At 48.7% G+C, this 27,807-nt stretch overlaps 1 protein-coding gene across 1 annotated transcript; it reads left to right on the top strand.

Annotated features, from left to right (window-relative positions):
* The first annotated feature begins 384 nt into the window (after positions 1 to 384).
* TNMD (tenomodulin) lies at positions 385 to 27,807 on the top strand. The gene is made up of 7 exons (XM_065411354.1): positions 385 to 432; positions 581 to 715; positions 18,667 to 18,807; positions 20,322 to 20,423; positions 22,897 to 23,050; positions 25,577 to 25,749; positions 27,598 to 27,807. The coding sequence occupies exons 1-7, from the start codon at positions 385 to 387 to the stop codon at positions 27,805 to 27,807; spliced, it is 963 nt and encodes a 320-aa protein (XP_065267426.1).

Consider the following 27,807-nt stretch of genomic DNA (forward strand, 5'->3'; position numbering starts at 1 on the left):
ATAGGGCAGAACTCTTCTGCTGTCCAGTTTTAATAAGTGTATAAAATGCTTATTCACTGCCGCTGTAGGTGTAGAGTGAAAGCTGTTGTATTACAGGTCACCCTCAGTCACTTTCCCAACCCACAGGGCAATCGCTTGCCCCCCATACACCTCAATGCCAGCATGGATGCAATAGGCACCCACGCACATATACACACTTTGTCTGGTGCATTATAGACTCCTGTGGTAAGGCAGGCTTCAGCATGACATATTGGAATCATTGTAGTACAGAGTTTCTCCTCACTGGCATGTTCAGTCCTGATCATTTGTAACTCCACCTCAGCAGTGGTTTCTCCGACCTCTCTACACACACAGAGAGAGAGAAGGAAATTTTACTTAGAGACCATGGAAAAGAATTCTCAAGAGAGCCCCAAGGTCTGTCACTTTTTAGATGTAAGTTAATGATTTTCTTTACCATTGCAGAATTTCCCATGTAATATTTATTACCTAAAGCATAATAGCTGTCTGATATATATGTGTATTCAGCACTCCTTGGAATGATAAGCAGACCACTGGATATTGCTGTTTTGTAATTAATTAGGCAGAAGCATCTAAGACAAGAAAGAAGATCTGCAAAAGATACAAGATCTGTGGATTGCTCTTCTGCGTTCTGGTGATTTTTCTTATTCTGATATTTTTTGGTGTCAAATATTTCTGGAACCCGTCACCTAAAAAAGTAAGTAAATATTCACTGATCCAGCATTTTAGAGTGTCAATCCTACACAGTGAGATCAGTCTTTCTACAATATTACACCTCTCAATACTGCTAACTGCTCACTCTAAAAATCCATAGAATATTGCGATAAACATTTTTTACACTACAGAATATTCATGCTGACTTTTTTCTTTTCATTATTCAGATCTAGCCTTTAGTGTTTTTAGTGAAATATTTTCATAATTAATAATTGCACCAGATGGGATCTCAGCTATAAAGAGTTAAAATTACTTTATTTCACCAGCAGCAAATTTTATGACAAGTATGAAACTATTTTCCATTTTGTTTCAATTATCTTACCATAAACTGGTGGAAAAGTCATTATGCCACCACATAAAGAGGAGAGGAAGCCAGAATCTAGAATGATTGATTGTCATGATTTATATTTCTTACGTTAATGTGTTTGCAATGTTAGGGGACAATGAGAAAGCAGAAACGCCTCTGAAAGCAAGTCTAACTGGATTGTGTTCATTTATTTTCAGTTCCTAAGCCTGTAGTCTTCTTATCCCCATTGTACATATTGTGACAAAGTTCCTCCTCTATCTTGGTGGGTCCTGCGCTTATTGGCGGATTTTTTTGCCTCAGAGATTCACCATGTGGGTTGGGGAACAGCCCAGAGACCTTCCCCTCTGGAAGAACCCACAGTCCAGGTCAATTGGGAGGTTTGGGGGGAACCCGGGCCCGCCCTCTACTCCGTGTTCCAGCCCAGGGCCCTGTGGACTGCAGCTGTCTATAGTGCCTCCTGTAACAGCTGCATGACAGCTACAACTCCCTGGGCTACTTCCCCATGGCCTCCTCCAAACACCTTCCTTATTCTCACCACAGGACCTTCCTCCTGGTGTCTGATAACACTTGTACTCCTCAGTCCTCCAGCGGCACACCCTCTCACTCTCAGCTCCTTGCGCCTCTTGCTCCCAGCTCCTCACACTCGCACCACAAACTGAAGTGAGCTCCTTTTTAAAACCCAGGTGCCCTGATTAGCCTGCCTTAATTGATTCTAGCAGCTTCTTAATTGGCTCCAGGTGTCCTAATTAGCCTGCCTGCCTTAACTGGTTCTAGCAGGTTCCTGATTACTCTAGTGCAGCCCCTGCTCTGGTCACTCAGGGAACAGAAAACTACTCATCCAGTGACCAGTATATTTGCCCTCTACCAGACTCCTGTACCCCACTGGTCTGGGTCTGTCACATATCCCTCCCCCCTGCTCAACGCCAAGGGGTTGGGCAGCTTGGGACGCCAGACAGTGCACACGTGACAAGCCATCGGCGTTGCCATGACGGCTCCCTGCTCTGTGTTGCACACGGAACTGGAAAGGTTGGAGGGATAAGAACCATCTGGTCACCCTTGTGTTCTTCTCCTTGTTCCGCTGCATCCATTGAAGAGGGGCATGGTCGGTCACGAGGACAAATCTGTGCCCAAGCAGGTAGTAGCGCAATGTTTCCATGGCCCATTTTACAGCGAGGCATTCTCTCTCCACCACTGCATATTTTTGTTCCCTTGGAAGGAGTTTCTGACTGAGGTATAGAATTGGATGTTCCTCCTCCCTGACCATCTGTGATAGAACGGCCCCCAACCCTACTTCCGATGCATCCGTCTGCAGGATAAACTCCTTGGTGAAATCAGGGGCTATCAGTACGGGGTTACTGCAGAGGGCAGTCCGTAGGTCTGTGAATGCTTCCTCTGCTGCGTCAGATCATCTCACCAGATCAGGTCCACAGGCTTTCACTAGGTCTGTCAGGGGGCTTGCCCTTGTGGCAAAGTGGGGGATAAATCGTCAGTAATACCCTACCACGCCTAGGAACGCCCAGACTTGTTTCTTGCGACTTGGTCGGGGCCAATTTTGGATGGCCTCTAACTTGTTCACTTGGGGTTTTACCAGACCTTTTCCCACAACGTAGCCAAGATATTTGGCCTCTGTAAACCCTACAGCGCACTTGGCAGGGTTTGCTGTAAGGCCAGCTCGCCTGAAGGTATCAAGGACTGCCTCCACCTTCTCCAGGTGGGTTTCCCAGTCTGGGGTATGAATGACCACATCGTCCAAGTAGGCAGCAGCATAACTGTTATGCGGGCGTAATAGCTTGTCCATGAGGCGCTGGAAGGTAGCTGGGGCCCCATGTACTCCAAAAGGGAGGACAGTATATTGAAAAAGTCCCTCTGGTGTAGAGAACGCAGTCTTTTCCTTTGCGTCTTCCGCAAGGGGAATCTGCCAGTACCCCTTTGTCAAGTCTAGGGTAGTCAAGTACCGGGCATTACCCAGACAGTCCACTAGCTCATCTATGCGAGGTATGGGGTACGCATCGAACTGGGATACTTCGTTTAGTCGCCAGAAGTCGTTGCAAAATCTTGTGGTGTCATCAGGTTTGGGCACCAGCACGATTGGGCTGGACCACTGACTGTGGGATTCTTCGATGATCCCCAACTCCAGCATTTTTTTTACTTCTGCTTTTATTTCCTCCCTTTTTGCCGCTGGCACCCGATAGGGCCTCATTGTTACTCTGGCCCCAGGGTTCGTGACGATGTGGTGATAAGTCTCGGTTGTTCAACCCAGTTTTGTCGAGAACACATCTTGGTTCCGGAAGATCATCTCAGACACCTCATTCTTCTGGTCTGGTGTTAAATCAGGAGACACTCTCACCTGTTTGGAAGGCTTGTTTTCCTGGGTTAGGTCTTTTTGGACCGTTGTGCATGCCTCTTGTGCATGCCTCTTGTGCATGCCAGGGTTTCAGAAGGTTAACGTGATAAATCTGTTCTTGTTTTCTGCATCCTGGCTGCCGCACCTTGTAGGGAGGGCGGGTTCCCCCACGGGTTCAACCACCTCATAGGGCCCCTGCCATTGGGCCAGAAGCTTGCCTTCTGCCGTGGGTACCAACACCATAACCCGATCCCCTGGTTGGAACTGTCGCACTTTTGCCTGGCGATTGTAATGGGTTCGCTGGGCCTCCTGTGCCTTCTCCAAATGTTCCCGTACAATAGGGGTAACCCGGGCTATCCGATCTCGCATCTGCATTACATGCTCTATTATATTTCTCCCCTCATTGGGTTCCTCTTCTCAGATCTCTTTGGCGAGATCTAGTATGCCACGGGGGTGACGCCCGCATAATAACTCCAAGAGGGAAAACCCAGCTGAGGCCTGAGGTACCTCCCGGATAGCGAACATAAGGTAGGGTAGTAGGGTGTCCCAATCCTTCCCGTCCCGACTTACCACCTTCCTTATCATAGCCTTGAGGGATCGGTTAAACCTTTCTACCAACCCATCAGTCTGCGGATGGTAGACCGAAGTTCTCAGGGTATGTATATGGAGCAGCGTACAGAGGTCCTTCATTAGCTTTGACATAAATGGGGTTCCTTGGTCGGTTAATATCTCCTTCGGTAGCCCCATTCGGGCAAAGATCCCCACCAGCTCTTTGGCTATAGTTTTAGAGGCTGTGTTCCGCAGGGGGACGGCTTCTGGGTAGCGAGTAGCATAGTCCAAAACAACAAGTATATATTGGTGGCCCCGAGCCATCTTCTCTAGGGGTCCCACTAGGTCCATGGCTATTCGCTCGAAGGGGACCTCTATGATGGGAAGGGGTACTAAAGGTGCCCTCAAGTGGGAACGGGGACTGTGCAGCTGACACTCCGGGCAGGAGGCACAGTACCTCCACACTTCTTCATGTACTCCGGGCCAGAAGAACCGTCGTAGGACTCGTGCCAGGGTCGTCTCTACCCCCAAATGCCCACCAAAAAGGTGACTATGAGCAAGACTTAATACAGTGTTCTGGTGTTTTTGAGGTACTAGGATCTGCTGTACCTTCTGCCCCTGTACTGGTGCAACCCGCTATAAGAGATCCTTCTTCATTATGAAGTACGGTCCTGGTCACTGGGTTTTCCCGTTCCATGGGGACCCCATCTATTTCAGTCACCTCCTTCCTAATGTTGTCATACCTTGGGTCTTTTGCCTGGTCCCGTCCAAAATTTGCTCTCCTGGGGCTAATCTGCCCAAGATCTAGGGGCCCAGTCTCTGTTGCCTCTACTGGTTCAGAAGCATTAGGGTGGGGGTCAGACTCAGGTGCTTCTCCCTCCTGCATGGCCTCCTTTTCAGCTGCGCGGGTCAGCCTACCTACAAGAGTGACCCTCTGGCTTTGGGTCAGTATTCGGGTTCCCAAGGCCTTAGCTGCCCTTCTTTCCCTTTATGTCTTTCTACCCTGTCTGGGAGTGGAGAACAAATCTGGGGATATTTCAGAGAAGATTGGGGGTTGACAGTCTGCTGTGGATGCCTCACCAATTTTAGGGTCCCCATCTTTCTCCAATCCCCCTACTGGGAGTAAGTTTCCAAACCCTGGGAAGTCCCTCCCTATGAGCACCGGGTATGGGAGTTTAGGGACTACACCTGCTGCTACCTCAGTAGTGTTCCCTTGGATCTCGATTTTTACTGGGATGGTGGGGTAGTAACTAACTGTCCCATGGACACATGTTATCCCCATATGTTTAGCCTGTAGCAGCTGACTACGCTTCACGAGATTCCCTGAGATAAGCGTGATAGCACTCCCCGAATCAACCAGTGCCGTGGTTCCTACCCCATTTAGTTTCACTGGTCTGGTATACATATGTGGGGTTAGTGAGACCCCCACAAGGTGGATTAGGGAGCATGGATCTGCCCAGTTCCCCAGGTTACACTGCATAGGCTCCTCAGCATTGGGACACTGTGCAGCTATGTGTCCCCACTCTCCGCAGGCATAACATCTGTATGGAGCCCTAGGCGTTCCCCGGTCTCTTGGTTTGGGCAGTCTAACATCACGATCCTCTTCTCCCTCAGTGCTCCGACTCTCTGTGGCCTCTGATGGGCCTTCAGCCTCTCTCTTTTTCCACCTGGGCCCTCCTGGTGGCCCAGTCACCCGAACTTTAGGGCTTGGTGCTGCTAGTTTAACCCGGGGTGCCTCTTCCTTAACTGGTCGGGTCAGCTCCCTCGCTGTCCTTCGCCTCTCTACCAGGGCGACAACCTCATCATAGGTGGAGGGTGCGTTCTGGCTTACCCAGGCACGAAGGTCTGGTGGTAGTCCCCTCATGTATTGGTCGATGACCAGAACCGCTAGTATCTCTTCCGGACTCCGGGACTCTGTTTGCAACTACTTTCGTGCCAGATGGATGAGGTCATACAATTGGGACCGCGGGGTTTTGTCTTCCTGGTACCTCCAACCGTGATACTGCTGGGCCCGCACTGCTGTCGTTACCCCAGATCTGGCCAGGATCTCTGCTTTCAGCTGGGGGTAGTCTGCCGCAGCCTCTTCAGGCAGATCATGATAGGCCTTCTGGGCCTCCCCACACAGGAATGGGGCAAGGATGCCAGACCACTGATCTCGAGGCCAGGCCTCCCGTAGGGCTGTCCTCTCAAAGGCCAGAAGGTATGCCTCTACATCATCCTCCTGTGTCATTTTCTGCAGCCAATGGCTGGCCCGTATGAGCCGCGTCCCATCATGCCCGCGATTCAGCTCTATAAGGGACTTTACCTGGTTTACCAGTTCCCGCAACATAGCTCGGTCTTGAGCAGCCTGGTCCATCAGCAGGCGATTAGTCTCTTGCTGCAGCCACACTGCCTCCTGTTGTGCAGCTGCCACGTCATCCATTGTGGTAAAAAAAAATAAACCCTCTCCCTTTTTTTTTTTTTTTTTTTTTTTAAATCACCCTCCTTCTTCCGCCGTGCTGTGCACCCCAAGATCCCACTCCTAACACCAGTTGTGACAAAGTTCCTCCTCTATCTTGGTGGGTCCTGCGCTTATTGGCGGATTTTTTTGCCTCAGAGATTCACCATGTGGGTTGGGGAACAGCCCAGAGACCTTCCCCTCTGGAAGAACCCACAGTCCAGGTCAATTGGGAGGTTTGGGGGGAACCCAGGCCCGCCCTCTACTCTGTGTTCCAGCCCAGGGCCCTGTGGACTGCAGCTGTCTATAGTGCCTCCTGTAACAGCTGCATGACAGCTACAGCTCCCTGGGCTACTTCCCCATGGCCTCCTCCAAACACCTTCCTTATTCTCACCACAGGACCTTCCTCCTGGTGTCTGATAACGCTTGTACTCCTCAGTCCTCCAGCAGCACACCCTCTTACTCTCAGCTCCTTGCGCCTCTTGCTCCCAGCTCCTCACACTCGCACCACAAACTGAAGTGAGCTCCTTTTTAAAACCCAGGTGGCCTGATTAGCCTGCCTTAATTGATTCTAGCAGCTTCTTAATTGGCTCCAGGTGTCCTAATTAGCCTGCCTGCCTTAACTGGTTCTAGCAGGTTCCTGATTACTCTAGTGCAGCCCCTGCTCTGGTCACTCAGGGAACAGAAAACTACTCATCCAGTGACCAGTATATTTGCCCTCTACCAGACTCCTGTACCCCACTGGTCTGGGTCTGTCACAATATCTAGAGTAGCACAAGGTAGATTGAAATAAAACCACATCAAGGGCCAAAGTGTAACTCTGCTGACTCCACTGGCTCAATATTTCTTGGTTCCTTGGGGAAATTCCACTTTTATAGGATCATTATCCTTAGACACATATTTTCTGTTTGATGAGATGTTCAAGTAGCAGCGATTAGAAAAGCACGTATTTTGGAGCCAATCTACATGTGATAGGCTGGCTACCTTCCCCTCCAAACCTCCTCCCGCACCATCTTCATGTGTCCCACTGAGAAGGGTTTGTCTGCCAGGCACGAGCCCTGACCTCAGACGTTGAAAAGACACCACTTATCACAACCCACGTAAATACCTAGCAAAGACTGTAAACTCCCCACTACACACCCGAAGCAAGAACATGGACCTCGGCACCAACAAGCCACTTTGTGCCTGGTCCTTGCCTTCCTCTGTCCTTTTGCCTCCTCCCACCAGGCTTCTGCTTGCAGATAAAGTCCCAGTACAGAGAGTTGCCCAAGAACAGCCTGGGGTTGGAGCTCCTGGACCAGCTAGCAGGAGCTGTTGTCTTGAGCACAATGTGGGAAACCTGGGTCATGGGCTAGAAGCCCAGCTCTCTCAGACTCACCCTGTGGGCGAGGTTCACCTCAGCACAGAGGGCCTGTGCAAGACCTAGGCACTGCTTGAGCTGTCCTTCAGTACTTGCCCCAGGGCTGAAGGGGGATTTCAGTGGTACCTACACAGGCTTCGCACGCTCTGCGCAGGGCTGAATTTCACTCTGCACAGTAAGGGGTGGTGAGAGGAGGTTCAATGGGTGGATGGAAGGGGTTTGATGGGAGGAACTTTTATGATCTGGCTCTGGTGCTGCTTGTGTGGGCACTTCCAATGCTTGTGTCAGCCCTGGGGCTGCCTGGAAGCCTGGTCTTGCCTTTGTTACTTTACTTGACTACATCTGTTTAAAATAAGCTGCCGTTATTCAGAGCCGACATCTGGTGGAGATATTTTCATTCCAATCATCTGCGCCCATAAGCCCATTGCCAAGCATTAGGTTTGTAACCGAGTTCAGCTGACAGTCCTGCTATGACAGCATTTAGTTGGGCACAGAGCTCCTGCCTGGAGACGTGTGGCTCATACCTTGAACGCCATCAAATTGTCTGAGCCAGGGCCGTAGCAACAAAGAACGTGGCCCCCTCCGAACGTGGCCCCCTCCGAACATATGTCCGGGCGGGGCCCCTTACAATGCAGAAACTGGAATGCGGTATTTATTTTGCCACTTTTAGGGGCCCCCTTCCTTGCGGGGCCCCCTCCGGTCGGAGGGCGCTCGCTACGCCTCTGGTCTGAGCTCAAGAAGAGCTAGCGTCGGCTGCTATGCTGACCTCCAGGGAGCTACCTAGCTAACAGTGGGCAATCAAAGGGGCCCTGGCCTAATAAGCCAACAATTGCCATAGCAAAGAGCACTATGAACTCATTGTGACACAGACTCCAGCAGAGACAGAGGGGGCAGGTTGCACCACCCTTATTCAGGGGCCACTCCCTGCTGCAGGCTAGGGCTGCCCCGAGGATTGTCCTAATTTGTGCCCATGTTTCAGGAGCCCTCGTGGGGCTTTGCAGAGGTGCATAATCACCATGGTACTGGTCCTCCCCAGCCATGTCCCCTCCCACCGCCAAATCTACCCCCTTCCTCTCCTGCCCTACCCACACCTTGCCTCCACCCTGGCCACAGCCACCCCACGCACCTGGCGCTGCTGCAAGATGGCAACCCAACTTACACCTGTCCTAGGCCCAGAGGGGCCCAAGGGCAACAATGAATCTGGCCCTTTGTCTAGCAGACAGAGGAGTGGATGAGGACTTCAGCCAAGTCACTCATCGAAGTTCCTGACATAGCAGCTGATTTGGAGTGCAAGAGGCTCTGGGTCAAGCCCCAGGAGCAATAGATGAACCTCATCCTGACACTGATTTCCAGTGGCTTAGATGTGACAGTTCTGTGAAGCAGTAGCGTAGCTAGTGGGGTTCAGGGGAAGCGGCCGCTTCCCCTGACCACATTCCCCAAAAGTGGCGCCTGCGGAACGGGGCCGCGGGCTGGCTCCGGGCGGCCAGCGCAACGGGGCCGCGGGCTGGCCTGCTAGCTCCCGCCTCCCGCCGCTCCGGGCGGCCGGCGGAACGGGGCCGCGGGCTGGCCTGCTGGCTCCCGCCTCCCGCCGCTCCGGGCGGCCGGCGGAACGGGGCCGCGGGCTCCCAGCGCTCCGGCCGGGACTCCGGCCCTGAGAGCGTGGCCGGGGGTCTCGGTGCCCCGGACAGCGCCCCGGATGGGGAAGCGGGGTGGCCCTGCGCATGCGCCGCTCCGTCTTTCGGCGGCATTTCGGCACATGCGCAGGGCCGCTGAAATGCCACCGAAGGCCCGGCGCCTTTTTTCTCTGCCGCTCCTCCTCGGCTGCAACCCTGGCTACGCCACTGCTGTGAAGCGCAGAAAGGACTCTGTTAATCACGTAAAAGCCTGGAGAACAATAGACCTACATGTGTAGTGGTACTAGAGGCCCCATCCCTGGAGATGTGTGCCCAGTGCAGCTCTCTTTCTACAGGGATGGGTCTGGCTGACACATGTCCAATAAAAGATATTACCTCACCCGCCTTGTCTCTCCAGAGATCCAAAAGGCATTGGTCAAGAAAGAGACTCCCTTTAAACACACCTAGCTTTACGATGTGAAGACCATTTTTTCAAAGCAGAATGTACTTTAAACTGTCAAACAGTCCAGGCCCCAAGTGTGATCGTTCTATTCGGATAAGAAGCGTCCCACTTCCTGAAAGTTTATTTTCTTATCATCAAAAAGAAATAAAAGCCACACACACACACATCTCCAAGCTGCTGCTGGGTCCTCACAGAGTCTCTACTGTTCCTCTAGTTCAGGGGTAGGCAACTTATGGCACACGTGCCGAAGGCGGCACACGAGCTGATTTTCAGTGGCACTCACACTGCCCAGGTCCTGGCCACCAGTCTGGGGGGCTCTGCCTCTTAATTTAATTTTAAATGAAGCTTCTTAAACATTTTAAAAACCTTATTTACTTTACATACAACAATAGTTTAGTTATATATTATAGACTTATAGAAAGAGACCTTCTAAAAACGTTAAAATGTATTACTGGCACGCAAAACCTTAAATTAGAGTGAATAAATGAAGACTCGGCACACACTTCTAAAAGGTTGCCGACCCCTGCTCTAGTTACACACAGCCTGCCAGTCACACAATGGGAGCACAAGCTGTTAACCCTGTCAGGAAAGGTCTTCACCATACTTAAATGAAAGCTTACGGGGGACAGACTGCACAATATAAACATCACTACCGTATCTCACAGCTACCGCTGCACAGAGAGGCAGGGGTAAAGCAAAAGTAAGCGCGCAATGTTACCCAAATGCATAAAGGGCCAAGCCACCAGGGATAGAAATATTACTTACAAACATCTAGGAGACTAAACAATAAAAAATAAGAACATTACAAAGTGCTCAAGAGGAGCCATTTAACATTGCAATGGAGAGTCAAAGAGAAAACATTTCTAGTAGGAAAGACAGAAGACCCCAGTCTTCTAATTATTAAAACAGAAGTGGCCAGCAAAGAAAAGGAACGTTGTGTTTGTGCCCTTTGGGCTTCACTGTAATGTAAAATGAAAGCCTGAAAAGTTTGGGGGGAGTTTCCTGCTTGTTTGGGTTATTTTAATGTTAGAATTATCAGCTCTTGACTTTGGGTTGGCTGGAGGACTCGAGAACAGCCCTCAATTGAAGGGGGACGCATTTTTTAATCTTTTGCAAAGAAAGATTTTTTCCCCAATGGTGGATGTTGAAGTAACATGTTTGTTAACAAAATCAAAACAGATTTAAACAGCCTGACCAAACACCCCTTCTTCTCTCAACTGCTCTGATTCCAGTCTCTGGTGATCTCACGAGACAACTCTTTCTCCAGCAGTCCATCGAGTCTTCCAGGAAAATCAGGATAGGCAAGGGTTGAATTTCTAATGTTAACAAAAAAAAAAAAATCAAGAATAACAAAACCCTTTTTTTTTTAAAAAACACACACACACACACACACACACACACACACACACACACACACTCTTCTGGCTTTCTTCATAGGACTTTAAGAAGTAAAAAGTAGCAACAAACCAATTTTCCACTTTGCAGTTTTCCTTGTGAGCCATGCACTCCACCTTCATACATTAACACTGAAATAACCTGAACCTGCCATTTAGTAGCATTACATGGACAAAACAAAGATGACAAGATAACAAACCAAAGTGATTATCACAATGCGGAGAACTTGTTCCCCATGCAAATTCTGAGATGACTCTCAAAACTATCAATATCTCTTTAGCCCAATTAAAAATTTCACAACTCTCCAAATAATGTGCAGCTATGCCAAGCCTCCGAATGGGTTAGTTGGCCAACTCACAGGAAAAATAATTCCCCTGAAACAGAAGGGGATTCTAAAGTAAGTCTACAATATGGTTTCAGATTCTTTCGTGGATGATTTAAAGCACAGCCCATACTTTGCCTCTGTGAGCAGGCGGCACGCCAACATTTTCTAGCCTTTAACCTAATTTTTCCATAAAGTAAAATCTATCAACGAGTATATTTTAAAAAATTCTGAATTTAGCTATCGAGAGATGCTCATGAATGTCAGGGAGACACCGAACATTATTAATGCATTTTAATTTTTAAAGTGGGAGGCAGCATGGTTAGGGCATTGGACTGGGACTGAGGATAGCTGGGTTCTATTCCCTGCTCTGCCACTGGTTTTGTGGGTGATCTTGGGCAGGTCACGTTACTGCCTTGTGCCTCAGTTTCCCCATGTGTAAAATGGCAATAATGATACTGACCACCTTTGTAAAGGGCTTTGACCCTACAGACAAAAAGCACAATATAAGAGTTAAGTTTTATTATTAATAAAAGCCCTTCTCCTGCCTCTCCGCACACAGTCAGGCTGCCCAGACTTAGGATTTGGCTCCATGAGGACTGTTGCCTTGATAGCCCTGGAGACACAAGCCTCTGTGTATCCACAGAATGAATACAACCTGGTGCAAGCTCCCCACATCCCCACCCAGTCTTTGGCCTCTGCTGAGAGTGGCAACAGGATGCCAGATCCTGCCAGCTATGTGTGGACAGGTTTCTACTGGGAATTGGATGGAGACCCTCCAATCTCACTTCACACAGGCCACTGGCCAGCCACAGGGTGGTGAAGACTGGCTGCAAGTTGTCAGTCTGTGGGGGAGCAGCTGTGCAGCCCACTGCCAGACCCCTGAGCCAGCTTTCTGTCATTGAGAAGAAAGGATAGAGAGGTCCAGAAAGGCACCTGAACAGCAGCCCTGGAGACTCAAGTGCTACTTTTATCCAGAGAGGACATTCAGCAGGTGCAGCAGTGAAAGCTCCTCAGATTCCACCCCCCACCTTCCCATGTGCCACTGACCTGCCCTATAGGGGCTTCCTGCGGGGATGAGAGGGGTGTTTGCCTCCCCAAACCATGCAGCCCTCTGCCTTGCTGCTGAATTAGAGAACATATTGCAGTCAGGCACCGTGAGTACTATCTTTTCCCCTCTTGGCTCTTCAGGGGTTTCTGTGCCCTTTGATTGAGGACTTTCTTTAGAGAGACACTGTTTTATCCTTGAAAGAGAATCTCGAAGACAACTCACCAGGTTTAACTGCTCCAGGAGGATCATTTGTATGCTTCAAATAGCATCTTCTACTATTCAGCCCTTAAGAGTCAGGCAACAACAGAGACAAGAGAGCTGCCTAGCACCATCCAAAGCTGGCAACAGCAGCAGCAGCAGCAACCTATGAAGAGTAATACAGATTGTATCGGAGATATACTAATTAATTCTCTGTTCGCCCATTTCAGCACAGGGAGGGTACAAGACATGGAAGTACTGTTATGCTGGAAGGTGTTCATAACTGCCTTCTATAGACCATCACAGACCTTTCTAAAGCTTCTTTCAGGCTAAATGGAAAGAGCAATTAAGCGCCTTTATATGGAGTGATAACTGGAGACAATAGATATGACTACCTAAGGCAATGCAAAGTCTGAACAGGCTAAGCCATGTGGTCTGAGGGGTTTCCACGGGACTAACTGCAAACCCAGGGACTAGGGGGTTGCTTTGTGTGAGAGGCAGGAAGCCAGCAGACACAGCCAGAGATGCAGTGGTGAGCATGGCTCAGAAAGAGAGCATGAGACAGAGCTCCCTGGGGCACAGGACAGGCTTGGAAATTGTGAGAAAGGAAACTACCTGCTGCTGTTTGCTCCTGATGTGTTCAGGGCCACAGGACTGAGAGCATGTGCTCTGTAAATAAACAGGATTGCACCACGGAACATACCTGATGCGTATTATCCATTTCTCCTTCTGACAGAAACAAACCCACAAGGCCCCAATATTGGCTAACTGCTTGGACCAAAGGGACAACAGCACAGTGCCCATTCCTCCAGGCCTCACGCATGTCATTGGCCCTACGTATTAAGATTCTTGTACCCCATTATCTAGTCACTCTAGTGCACACCCTTAGCTATGGGATCGCCAACATGAACCCTCCGCCTAGGATTCCGTTCCCACAGTGCCAGTGTTTCATCGTCTTCCTTATGGCTGGACAGAAGACAGACAGACACAACAGGAGCAGGCAAAAATTCTGCAGGCTTGGATGGAGCTTACACACCATTTAAAGAGGAACAAGATGAAAAGGACACACTGTCCCTGTAAAGGCCAAGCACACACAGAGCAGGGCTTCCCTCAGCTAAAGTAATGGGGTAAGGTGGGACTGGCTACAGGCGAGTCCAAGCCAAAGGGCTAAGGCATAGCCAGCTTCAGGCATCTTCTGAGGAGAAGGAAGGCGTCTCAGCTCTGGCATTCTTCCTAGAGATCTTTCTACTCTGACCCCCTCCCCCAGACTCACTCCCACCCCAGCCTGTCCTTCCTATATAGCACTGCACCTCCCTCGTTTTCAGGGGTAGCTGAACCTCCAGCCCAGCATGCTGTGGGTAAGGGAGGGAGGGAAGCAGAGAAAAAGGATGAAATAATCTGGCCCAGCCCTGCTGTTCTGAAAATCCCTACACTCAGGGCAGGCAGCTGTGGTCCTGCCACCAGTCAGAGTGAAAGGGTCCCTGCTTATCTCTATGGCCGGTCACAAGGCATTTGCTGCTATTTAACAGTCTGCTGTCTGCAGTGGAAGGGCTCAGCTTTAACAGTTGGAGGAGGGAGGGGAGAGAGGGAGGGGGAAGAGGCTACTGAAATCCTGCTTCTGGGCCCACATCAGAGGGAACCTTCCTAGCACAGAGCTGAGCCCAAGGGTTGGGTACAAGCATCTCCTGTTGCTTGGTACTGGCAGTGCCCCCTCTGGTTGATACAGCATTGGTGTCAACGGGCCCTGGAGGGAGCTCTCTCAAGTCTTACTCAATCTGCATGATGCAGGACCTTGAGGCACAGGTGGGCCACAGGTTCTCTCTGTGTGCAACCTCAGCTGTGCCGGGGGGGAATGGAGTCCCCTTGGGAGCACAGGGTCTGGACTGGCCAGTTTGCTAAATCGTCCCTTAATCCACCACTGCCTTGAGAGTGAGAGGACTGAAGTGGAAAAGTGTGTGGGAAGGGGAGTGTGACGGGTTGGATCACAGAACCCCCCTCGGGAGCTGCCATCTGATGTGCCAAAACTACTTCTGCCCCTGCTTTCCCTGCCAGCTCGGGACCCCCGCACACTGTCTTGCTGAGTCAGACACGCCCGTTTGCTCCAACACAGACCCAGGGTCTGAATTACTTGCCCCAAAGCAGCAGACTTAACTGAAAGCAGCTTACAGAAGTGTTCTTGTCTTTAACACTCAGATGCCCAACTCCCAATGGGGTCTAAAACCCAAGTAAATCCATTTTACCCTGTATAAAGCTTATACAGGGTAAACTCATAAATTGTTCACCTTCTATAACACTGATAGAGAGATATGCACAGCTGTTTGCCCCTCCCCCCAAGGTATTAATACATACTCTGGGTTAATTAATAAGTAAAAAGTGATTTTATTAAATACAGAAAGTAGGATTTAAGTGGTTCCAAGTAGTAACAGACAGAACAAAGTGAATTACCAAGCAAAATAAAATAAAATATGCAAGTCTATGTCTAATACAGTAAGAAACTGAATACAGATAAGATCCTCACCAGTTCCAGAATGTTTCCTTTTACAGACTAATCTCCTTTTAGTCTGGGTCCAGCAATCACTCACACCCCTTGCAGTCACTGTCTTTTGTTCCACTTTCTTTCAGGTATCTTTGGGGGTGGAGAGGCCCTCTCTTTAGCCAGCTGAAGACAAAATGGAGGTATCTCCCACCGGCTTAAATAGACTTTTTCTTGTGGGTGGAGATCCCCCTCCTCTCTCCTATGCAAAGTTCAGCTCCAAGATGGAGTTCTGGAGTCACCTGGGCAAGTTACATGTCCATGCATGACTCACAGTTTTTACAGGCAGAAGCTATTGCCCAGATGGTATCTTGAATGTCTCCAGGAAGACTTCTTATGTGGATTGGAGCATTCCAAGATGCATTGTTCCTTAAGTGCTTCCTGATTGGGCACTTAACTTTGCAAATTCCTTTCTCCAGGAACTGACCAAATGCCTTACCAAGGTTATTTAGAAATCAAGCCAGTACATGGCCAATATTTATAACTTTGAGTACAAAAATGATACATGCATACAAATAGGATTAATAGATTCAGTAGATCATAACCTTTACATAGATATGTTACATGGCACATGTAGCACAGAACATATTCCAGTTATGTCATATATATTCATAAGCATATTTCCATAAAGCCTTATGGGGGGCGCCATTACAGGGAGGTTTTATCCCGGCTCCTAAACCCTGTCTACATTAGCACACCCACTGTCAGCCAGGAATGGGCTATCTTGGCATAGTGTTGAGAATGGTTTAGACTTGTCGACACTAGCACTTGAACAGTCAACATTAGGTAAAGAATGTTGGGCTTGTCTACATTCAAAGTGCAAGTGCTGCACCACTGTAGGGCTTCAGTGTAGACACGACCTACCCCCATGGGAGGGGTTCGCCTATCGGCATAGGTAATCCACCTCCGCGAGAGGCACTAGCGAGGTCAACAGAAGAATTCGTCCATCCACCTAGCACTGTCTACAGTGAGGGTTAGGTCAGCTTAACTATGCTGCTATGGGGTCTGGATTTTTCACACTCCTGAGCGATGTAGTTAAGCCAACGTTATTTTCTGGTGTAGACCAGGCCTGTGCTAGTGGAAACAGAGTTCTAGAAGGTGTAGGGAGTCCCCTAGTGGGGACTGGAGTGAATAATGAATCTAGCATTACACAGTGAGCCAGTGGGGACACCCTGGAATTACTTTAGTTATAGATAAAATCTGCCTGTCCCACAACATCGTTATATAAAATACATGTGCAGCACCAGCAAACAGAACCAATATTAACAAGTCCTTCCTCACCCACCCAGCCCATTAACCTTTATCATTCCCCTTCCATTAATCAACTTACCTGGCTTTAACGGATCCATCTTCTCAGAGGCCCAGAAGAATAACTAGGCCTTGCCAGGTGCCTGCAGGTCACCTGATTCCAGCTGTGTTGGAAAAAGGTACATTCTAGAGCCAGATGCCTCTGACTGAAGGTGCCTGACAGAATGAAAAGGCTATTTCATGAACTCCTGTTTCACCTCTCTCATTATACAAGAACAGGGGAACATTCAATCAAATTAAAAGGCTTCAGATTTAAAACTACTACACTAAATTTCTCTCTCAAACAGCGCAGAATTGACCTGTGAAACTCACTGCCACAAGATCCTACTGAAGCCAAGAGCTTAGCAGATTAAAAATACAATTATACACTGATACAAAGAATGAAAACATCCACTGTTACTTGAGATAGAATTTACAAAATAAGAGATATAAACCCTTCAGACACGAACCAATTGCTAACTAAGGGAGTTAGTGAGAAACTTTCCCTCTGGATAGGTTATTCTAAATTGTCCACTTGCACCTTCCTCCAAAGCAGCTGGTACTGGCCTATTGTGAGTTAAAGGACACTGGACTGGTCAGGTCTGGCAGTTCCTAGTAACTTTGGAGAGCTTGAAATCCAAACCTGAATCTGGATTCAGTTTTTGCAAGTGATCTTTATCTGTATATTGGGCTGTACAAGAGTTTGCCGGGGCTCGACCCTCTCCGGGGCGACGGGGAGCCACACCAACTCACTGCCCACCGGGGCTGGGCACTCTGTCCGGCGGCCGGGTTTACCCGGCAGTCCTCGCTGTCCTGAGAGACACAATAAGCCCGGCCCTAGCTTCGGGCGGACACCAACGTTACGTCAGGGCTCAGACCCTCAGTCAGGGCTGAGCAACGGTATAAAGTATGTAGGCCCAGGCCCTAGGTCAGGGCGGGGCAACAAACGCTGGGGCAGGCGCTCAGGCCCTCAGTCAGGGATGAGCAACAGTATAAACTAAGCCTCAACAGGCCTGGGAGAGGGGGAGACTGCCACCCACGGGTTGGGTGGCAGGGGGGACGCAGGCCCTCCCACTCCACTGTGTCCCAGCCCGGGGCCCTAGCAGCGGCAGAAGGCCTGCTGCTTAGTCAGTGGGGATCCTGGCCGCAACACACTGACATAGGCTCTGGTAATGCTGCAGCCAGACTGGGGTCGGCTGCCCCCGGGCTACTTCCACTCTCCCCCTCTGGGCCTACCTGGGGGCTGGTGTTGGCCTTGGGGGGGTCCTGGACCATGGGTTCGTCAGGCCAGGCGTCGTTCGGCAGGTCCGGCAGCTCCTCGGGGTAGCGGGCGCAGGGCAGGCCCGGCGGTTCTTGGCGGCCGCCCCGGGCCGCGGAGGTTTCCCCGCCCCGAGCTAGGCTGGGGACATCTGGTCTCTTTGGCGGCTGGGGCCTCACTGAGTTCTGAGGGCCAGCCTTTATGCTTCCGGGTCGCCGCCTGACCCTCTGAGGGGCGGGCTCAGGGCTCCCTGGCTCCGCCCACTGCGGCCTCCGGATGGGCTCTTCCCTCTCCGGGGCGACGGGGAGCCACACCGACTCTCTACATGGGCCAAACCAAAACCCCAGGTTGGGAATGTTCAAAATCCGGGTGGACACTTTGTGGGACAATTACTTTTGAGGTACACCCATCACTAACACATGAATGGACTGAGGGTCTGATCCTGACCTTCTGACTCAGGTAAGACTCGCATTAAAGTCCATCTATCTAGCCTCCGTTTTTCTGTAACATTTGTCACCATTGTATGCAAACATGGAGGTTTAGGGTATTTTGCCTGGAGTGGAGTGTAGGATTGAGCCCAAAGTGAGCGGAGCAGCTGTAAAAGCAACCAGCAGATACTAGAAAGCAAAGATAGCCCCTGCTCCAAAGCTCTGGCCCCTGGGCATTGGTGCTTAGGAACTTTAATAACCATCTGCAGAAACTGTGGTACAAAACCAGTGTAAAACAATGGAGTTTTTTATTAAAATTGCTAAATCAACAACAATTAAAATATTGGGATGGACCTGACTGCCTCTGCTTATATTTCTTGTCCTCGCAGATATACGATATGGAGCACACATTCTTTAGCCATGGGGAGAAAAAGAAGATTTTGATGGAAATAGATCCTCTAACCAGAACAGAGACATTCAGATCTGGAAATGGCAGAGAGGAAATTTTAGAAATACATGACTTTAAAAATGTAAGCATGCCAGTTTTTCTAAACCTTCTACAATGAGGCAACCAGATGGTCATGACACAGCGACCGTTTTATCTGTAGGCCCTCTGGGAGTGACTTAAGGGCATTATTACCATTAGATGGGCTTTCAGGGGCCTGCGGTTTCAGTCCAGTTTCTTGTAGGAAAGTGTCAATATCATAACTGGCATCACTGTTCACAGTCACAGCAGAGACACCAAGTGTGGAGGGGGAAAACTTACTGCTATCTATGCTGAAGCCACTTCACACTGGGTATTTCCTTCTCTGATCAGGTCTCTTATGTTAAGCAAGGATAAGACTGGACAAATAGTTGGATAGGACACCTCCACAAATAAGAGTTGGGAGCTAGAGAATTTTTGCTGAGGATCTCCAAGTATTTTGCAATAACTGAACAATAACCCTCAGAGGTAAATACAATTACCCGCATTAGACAGATAGGAAAACTGAGGCATAGACAGGTTAAGTGATTTGTCCAACACTGCCCCACATATCAGTGGCAAAGCCAGAAATAGAATCCAGGTCTTCTGATTCCCACGTCTGCCTGTACTTTAACCACTAGACCATACTCTCCCATATATTAACTATCACACCCTATCCAAATTCTTAGTCCTATTGTTCCACCCTTTTGAATTCCTTCTGCAGTTCCTTGCAGAGTTAGTCTTCACTTACCCTATGCAAGCTTGACTTCACTGAAGCTAATAATGTGCTTAAAATTAAGCACGTGCTTAAGATCTTTGTTGGATTAGGGCAAGGAGTGCTCAGGGAGATCAAGTCCTAAAAGCTGTTGTATAGTGCTGCTCGAGTTAGCCCCAAGGTGGTTGCATTTCATTGGCTGAGTGAGTGATGCCGCTCCACAGCGTGCTTTCGAGATCCTTCAGAGGGAAAGGTGCTATTCTCCCATACGCTCTCAGGGGCATTTAATACCAGAGCTCCTCACCGTGGGGATGGTGATGTTCCATGAAAACCTGGTTTGAAATCAAGATCTAGTCATTGGATTTATCCTTGCAAATGAATGTGACTGTAGTAAATCTACAAAAAAATTGCATGTTTGCCTGTCAGGAGAGCATCAAAACCTCATGACAAGATAATAAGATCTATTTGAAACCTAATTATAATTCCTAGGGAAATAATCTGGTCAGTGACATGTCCTGAAATCTCCATCTAGTAATCTAGCAAGCGTTGAAGGCTGAAGATTCATACATTCAGAATGGCCAGATAATATTTTATTCATTTATTTGTGATGACTAAAGCATGTGATAGTTACAAAGAAGTGGGTATCAGGACGGCGTTTTATTAATCCCTTCCTTTAGCTATTTGTAAATAGCACCATTCTCCAAACCCATATATTGCAATATCCCTTAGGAGATCTTTTTAGTACATCTTAGCACCGTTGCACAAAAACTAACAAAAAACATAACTAAACTGTGATCCAGTGAGATTCTCCTTGTGCTGCTATTTAAACTTTCACCTTTCACTTGCCTGGTTGTTGTTGCTTTTAGGGAATAACCGGCATCTTTTTTGGAGGACTTCAAAAATGCTTCATCAAAACTCAGATTAAAGTAATACCTGAAACTACGGAGGCTGAAATACAGGAACCTGAGGTATGTAAATAAAATAAAATAAAAATCTGCATAAGCCACCCCATGTGAAGCTGACTTCGATAGTTTCATCTAGGAATCAGAGCATGTTCTCACTGGAATTCCATTTGCTCCGTCCTTCACTGACAGTTTGCTACTACGGAAGAATGAGCGTTGCGATGGTTTCATAAAATTATCCTGTTTCAGAGGATTGTTGGTAAAAACGACAATTCAAAGAGACAGGATCAGACAGAAGACAGACAAAATCCCCATCAGTACAATAACAAGAATCAAGAACAATAATCCTGTTGTAGTTAAAAGGCCAAACGGCAGCTCAGGATTAGCAGACGCCAGAAGTCAATCTAATGAGTTCTCCCAGAAAGATCTGCCCAGTGCTCTGTGAGTGAATTATGCAAAGGACATGAAATAACAAGAGCAGCCACATTTAGGCAATAGTGAATCAGTAAGGCCCTGATTCAGGAAAGTACTTATGCATGTGCTTAAATCCCATTGTAGCCAACAGAATTTAATCATATGCTTAAAATTACACATGTGCAGAAGGGCTTTTCTGATTCAGGGCCTAAATTCTGGGGGGCATTCTTCCTTTGAGTTTTCAATCACAGATTCTTTGGATATTTCATGAGAATCTAGTAGAGCCTTTGGGTCATCAAATAACTATGATTTTTTAATCTTTACCAAAACAGTATTTCCCAAGATAGAGAACACAAAGGGAAAACCCAGTGTGATAAACTAAGATTTAAGATCTAGTCATTTCTTCCTGTGCATGGCTGCATAGCCAAGAAAAACACACACTTGCATACTCCAATCAGCAATCATTTCTCTCCTCCACCCAATATCCCAATAATAAATAGATGGTGGTTAAAGCAGATCAAAATCTGAAGGGGAGCTCAGCAGCTTTGAGGGCTGTTGTGATGGGTCTTGGTGTAGTTTAGCAATGGTAAATAGTAAATAGCACACCAGCATTCTGCATACATGTGGTATTTAGTAAATAGCTTGGTGCAATCCAATGCAATACTCTTGTATAGCCTCGTTCATAAAATCTGCATGCCAAAATACACTACAGAATAATGTAATAGGAGAGACATCTGGTATAAATGACAGAAAACAGTGGTACAAAGGCATCTTGTGAGGAATAAATGAAAGTGCTTGACCACAAATTAGTAACAGAAGGAGAGAGAATTTAAGAGGAAGGAGCAAGGGAGAAAGGAGATGTTTTAATCTGAGATTTGAAAGGAGTTGGAGAATTGATGAATCAGGGAATACAGAAGGCTGTTCCAAATGGCAGTAGTTGCAGAGGAGAAGGCTCTTGAAGCAAGATTGGGTACGTCTACACTGCAATCAGAGGTGTGATGTGACTGCAGCAGATGTAGACATACCCAAGTCAGCTTTGATCTACCAAGTTCTAATATCAATAGCAGTGGATCTGCAACAGCACAAGTGGCAGCACGGATTGGGGGGAGGGATAGCTCAGTGGTTTGAGCATTGGCCTGCTTAACCCAGGGTTATGAGTTCAATCCTTGAGGGGGCCACTTAGGGATCTGTGGCAAAATCAGTACTTGGTCCTGCTAGTGAAGGCAGGGGGCTGGACTCGATGACCTGTCAAGGTCCCTTCCAGTTCTAGGAGATAGGATATCTCCATTGTACAAGCCCATCTGGGACCCTGGGCATGGAGCGGCTAGCCCACACTGCCACAGCTTCACTACTAGTGTTATTGGAGCAAGCTACCTCCAGGCTAGCTCGGATATGTCTACACATGCTGCAGTCTCACCTCTGACTGCAGCATTGACATACCCACTAAGTGACTGGAGAGACAGGAGAGCTAGTTTTAGGCTTAGTTCTGTTGGCTAGAAGCGTGAAAAAAATCACATCCCCCAGCCGACAGAGCTATGCTGGTAAAGCATTTGTGGCATAGGCAAGCCCTCAGATAAGCAAAGGAACTGCAGGAGGCATAGAAAGAGACAAGGTCCCTGATTATTCTGCTGTCACGTCCTCAGGTGTAAACCAGGAGTAACTCCATTAAAATCAAGGGGGCTTACTCCATGGGGTCACATCTACAGTACACGTGCTACAGCTACGCAGCTGTAGCGTAGATGCTTCCTGCATTGAAGGAAGGGGTTTTTCTGGCGATGTAGGTAATCCACCTCCCCAAGTGGCAGTAGATAGGTTGATGGAAGAATAATTCTAGCATCTACGCTGGGAGTTAGGTCAGTTTAACTATGGCACTCAGGGGTGTGAATTTTTCACACAACTCAGCTCAGTTGGTCATAATTTTAACTGTACACCAGGGCTAGAGGTCAGAACTGGGAACCTAAATCTGTAAGGCAAAATCCATGGAGCTTTAAAAACAGGGAGTGTATGTTTTGCACTGTTTTAACAAGTCATGTCTTTAGCAAAGGAATCTGAGGAGGGGTAGAAGCCGCGGGAGGTGGTGGAGTCTATGCCAGCACACCAAGGTGACACCTCATTCTTCTTTCAGGAAGCTGAAGTGATGACTACCTACTTTGAACAATCCATGGTCTGGATTCCAGAGGAAAAACCTATTGACAACAAAGAATTCCTAAAGAGCTCCAAAATTTTTGACATCTGTAAAAATGTGACCATACACTGGATCCACCCAACTCTGATCACAGGTAAAATAGGCTTTTCCCTCATCCCTGCACACTCCCACAAGAGATGTAATGTGTTAACCAACCCGCATCTCCGGGAACAGCTTTGCAGTCACATTAACAGTTCCCGTCTTTCTCTCTGAAATTTTGTATGCTGCGAGCTGGCCCAGAACAAGTTTCCAAAGTGGAGTTATAAATCAGAGAAATGAATGTGGACAGATCCTTTATTACTATCACAAGAAAACAACCCGTGTAATATAACTAGCTAGGCCTTTTCCCTGCAATAGGTCAATCTGTCCTTCATTATCAGCCCTCAATCAGCCTGCCCTCTGTCACAGGAACAAAGAGAAACATTTCTTTGGCACCTGAAAGGAAGCCAACAGTGTCTAGAGAAGATGAATGGAAACCAAGACAACTAAATTCTGTCACTGATTCACTGCGTGACCTCAGGCAAGTTACTTAGCCACTTGGTGTCTCTTTCCCCATCATAAAGTGGTGATAACAACACTTACCTTTCTAAAGCAGTGTTGAGAGCCTGGGATGAGAGGTACTAGAGTAACGGCAAATACTGTTCTATTATTGAAAAAGAGAACTGTGACTGTTGTATTCGGAGTAATAATTGTCAAGAGTGTGGAGGTCAGTTAGAAAGACAACTGCTCTGTTGTGAAGCTCTGTTAAAGTGAAGGATCAGATAGTGGGAGTCTCCTGCTTCCACCAGAACTCCACCTCAGGCAGGGGTGGTGGAACCAAAGTGCACTTGGGGGAACAAGGCCCCCACAATGGAAACATTGAGGGGATGATTTATGTTTCCACTTCTGCAACAAGCAAGTTGTTTGATGTGCTCAGGCGAGGCTGGGCCCCACGGCTGCTGGGGACGAGAGCGTGACCCCAGGGGCTGGAGAGGCTGCCATGGCATTGGGGAGCAGATGGGAAGCAGGGTGATCAGGTCGAGTCTCAGTAATTCCCCCTATGCAGACCCCCCCATCCCGCTCCCCTCCTACCCCTGACACCCCAACTTTCCCCCCATACAAACCATCCACCCCGCTACCCTCCTATTCCTGACACCTCAACTGCCCCACCCCCATGCAGACCACTCACCCCACTCCCTGACACCCCAACTGCCCCTCCCCCATGCAGAGCACTCACCCCGCTCCCCTCCTATCCCTGACACCCCGACTGCCTCTCCCCCTCGCAGAGCACCACCTCATTCCCCTCCTACCTGATACCCCAACTGTCCTTCCTCTGCCCCGCTGCCCTTGCCTCCCTCTGCTCCCAATGCAGAATGCCCACCCCGATGTCCTCCCGCTGCCCCTGACTCTCCCCTTCCCCATGCTCACTGCTTTTAGGTTTCACTGTGCCCCTTCCCCAACCCCAGTCAAAGCAGCTTCCACTGCCTCTGCCCACACGCCAGCTGCCTGCAGCATATAGAGTGCCAACATAAAAGCATTACATCATCAAAACAAATTCTGATTGGCTGAACATTCCCTGTACAGGGGCACTCTGTACGATTAAGCCTCTTGTGGGTGTCTTGTGGATATCACCCACAGGACAGGCTGGTGCCATTGTGGGACTGTGAAGGAACAATGTCAAATCAGAGAGATCTGCATTTGTGCCCAATAGAACCTGTCCATGGGCAGGATCTCCGGTGACTTGCTTTGAAAATGTATCAGTTTGTAAGGGCTGGCAGACCAGACACTCTGTGTCATGGGCCAGTGTCTGATTCCATTAAGGCCCATGACTATATAACACTCTTCTTTCCACACACACACCTGCAGCATCCTTCAGAGTAACTGTAAGCTAGTGGGATGGCTCAGCAGACAACACCCAGGTGCAGTCAGCACGTTCTGTGACCCCCAGGTGTGGAGCCTTCTCTTCCCTAGCATTCGCCTCTCTCTCTGTCCTAAGTAGTCAATTTACATCTGCACAAGGGAAGGTGAGCTGAAATGAACCCCTTGTTCACTGGAGACAAAGTTTCCCCCCGCTCCTTCTCACAGCAACACTGCAGGCATTTTTTTGCTTGCTTTCCAGTTTGTGTAACGTGGAGCTGTCTGTGTGTGGTGCACAGAGAGCAGGATGTACAAAAGGAAGTAATTCTTCACCCAATGCACAGTCAACCTGTGGAACTCATTTCCAGGAGATGCTGTGAAGGCCAAAAGTATAACTGGGTTTAAAAAAAGAATTAGATAAGTCCACGGAGGATAGGTCCATCAATGGCTATTTGCCAAGATGGTCAGGGACACAACCCCATGCCTTGGGTGTCTCTAGGCCTCTGACTACCAGAAGCTGGGACTGGACAACAGTAGATGGATCACTCGATAAATTGCCCTGTTCTGTCCACTCCCTCTGAAGCATCAGGCACTGGCACTGTCGGAAGACAGGACACTGGGCTCAATGGACCATTGGTCTGACCCAATGTTCTTACAATGGTGGGCATGGTTTAGTGCTGTTTTGAGTTTAGTGGGGCATTGTGAGCACGCCACCTGCAACTTTTGTCCCTGCAGTCTCTCCAGGGCAGTTGTTTGTAATGATTGTTTGTGCTGTTACTCTTAGCTCCTGAGCTGCATGACTTTGAAGATGGAGGGGAAGATGATGTCCACTTCCTTGTGACCAAACGAGATGGGGCTGAAAGACAGAATGAGCACCATGTGGATAAGGATGCGAGGCCAGGAACCAAACGCCGGGCCCGGCAGCTAACTGAAGAGGATCTTCCCGTAAATGACTATGTGAGTCCTTGGGAATAATTATTGGGCAACTGTCAATATTTCAGTCTCAGGCTGAACTTCAACAGCAGGAACACTCTCAAGCTACGTCATCTGACCTACTTGAGCATCTTTTTCTGACCTGTGTCTGCCCCTGACATGTGACTCTTAGCCACCTTAGCGGGTATTAAAGCCCACTGCATTAAAACAAGAATCCCAATAAACGATGATGACATTAGAATGGCGTGGAACGGTCATGCCAATTAGGGGGTTTGTTTGAGCTAATGCTCATAGTGTCCCCAAAACATAGTTAATTCATAGCACAGCATAATGGCTGCAATCTTTCTTCATAATAGGAGAGGCCACGGTTCTTTGGTTGTAATATCACATTTGACCTGCCTATAGAGGTCTAGGGCAGATAGGATGATCTAGTGGGCAGGTCACTGGCCTGGGACTCGGAAGACCTGGCTCAGCCACAGACTCGCTGTGTGACCTTCGGGGAGCTCAGTAACCAACCTATGCCTCAGTTTCCCGGCTCTAAAATGAGGATGATGCTTCCTGACCTCCCAGGGATGCCGTGAGGCTAAAACCCATTAGTGACTGAGGAGTGCTCAGATATTAGTGATGAGGGCTGAGAAAGTACCAAACTCGACAGAAAACGGTGCACTACAAACGGAAATTTCAACCAGTGCGAAGACGTGGTGGGCCACTCAAATTCCATTCCACTCCAAATGTTCGCGTTGACTCTTAATTGTGTGCTGTGCTCATGCCCTCCTCTATGGAGCCATGCTACGACTATCCCCCCAGGAGCAGCATTACCACCTGCTTCTCTTCCCAAGTTCTGGTGAATAACTCAGGTAACCACTGGGTGATTTTACTAGATTCTCACTGGATCTTGTGTGGACAACAAAAACAATATAGCAATGTATAGCATCGAAGTGCTGTACACAAATTAATTAATCCTCACTGCATTCCCATAAGTGAGGTAAATATTATTAGTCACATTTTGCAGCTGGGGAAACCGAGGAACGAAGCAGTTAAATGGTTTGCCCAGCGAGTCAGAGACAAGATTGCAGCTCAGAAATCCTTGGCTCTCAGTCTTGTGCTCAGACTACGAGGCAGCTGCATTTCTAAGATAAGCTGGTCCTCTTGCTTTGGGTCCTGTTCCTTCTAGGGCCAAGGAGAACTAGATGAAATAAGAACTGATTCAAACCTCTATCCAAACCTGCAACCACACCCAAAATGAACCTTCAGAAAACCCGGATGGTCATTGGCACACCTGCTTGGAGAACCAGGGAAAAGGCTGTTCCTGCTGTGCTCCAAGCACTGGAATACCATGAGTGCTTTAGTCCAGAGGGGTTCAATTAGCTCAGATACAGCATCTGAAGTTTGGGGTGCTGCCCCGAACCTCTGAGCCAACACTATTTCCACTGCCAGCTAGCAGACTGCTCAGAAATGCTGTCAGATCTCAGGGGTCTCCCAATATTCAGAGCCCCAAACCTGAATTTAAGCACTACTGAATGGCCCCTCTTCCCCTTGTCACTCACGTACTATGACCATCCCAACCCACCCTCTGCCCCCTTCCCCAGTCCCTGGTGGCTCTGCCTCTCTTCCCATTCCCAAGCTTAGTTGGGGATTGGTTCTGCTTTGAGCAGGGGGTTGGACTAGATGACCTCCTGAGGTCCCTTCCAACCCTGGTATTCTATGATTCTATGCTGGCAGTGTTTATGGCAGGATAAGCATCCCCCTAGCGTTTGGGGGGGCTAGTACTCCGTCAGCACAGCAGCAGCTCCCCATAACTGAACCCAGGGTTTGTGCTCTGCCCCAGGCACTTTCTTCCTCACGCCCTCTCCTGGCTGTTTTCTCTTCCAGACGGAGAACGGACTCGAGTTCCACCCCTTGTGGGATGAACGAGGCTACTGCTGTGCTCAGTGTCGCCGTGCCAACCGATACTGCCAGCGGGTGTGCGAGCCTCTGCTGGGCTATTACCCGTATCCCTACTGCTACCAGGGAGGAAGGGTTATCTGCAGAATCATCATGCCATGCAACTGGTGGGTGGCACGCATGTTAGGGAGAGTGTAG

Source organism: Emys orbicularis, chromosome 9 (assembly GCF_028017835.1).
Source record: "Emys orbicularis isolate rEmyOrb1 chromosome 9, rEmyOrb1.hap1, whole genome shotgun sequence".
Classification (NCBI taxonomy): Eukaryota; Metazoa; Chordata; order Testudines; family Emydidae; genus Emys; species Emys orbicularis.

Excerpts from the sequence above, each read along its gene's own strand:
- TNMD (XM_065411354.1), top strand. The coding sequence starts at position 385 with ATGGAAAAGAATTCTCAAGAGAGCCCCAAGGTCTGTCACTTTTTAGAT. Across the intron at positions 433-580 it reads AGGTCTGTCACTTTTTAGAT|GCAGAAGCATCTAAGACAAG; the intron begins GTAAGTTAATGA and ends GTAATTAATTAG. Across the intron at positions 716-18,666 it reads GGAACCCGTCACCTAAAAAA|ATATACGATATGGAGCACAC; the intron begins GTAAGTAAATAT and ends TTGTCCTCGCAG.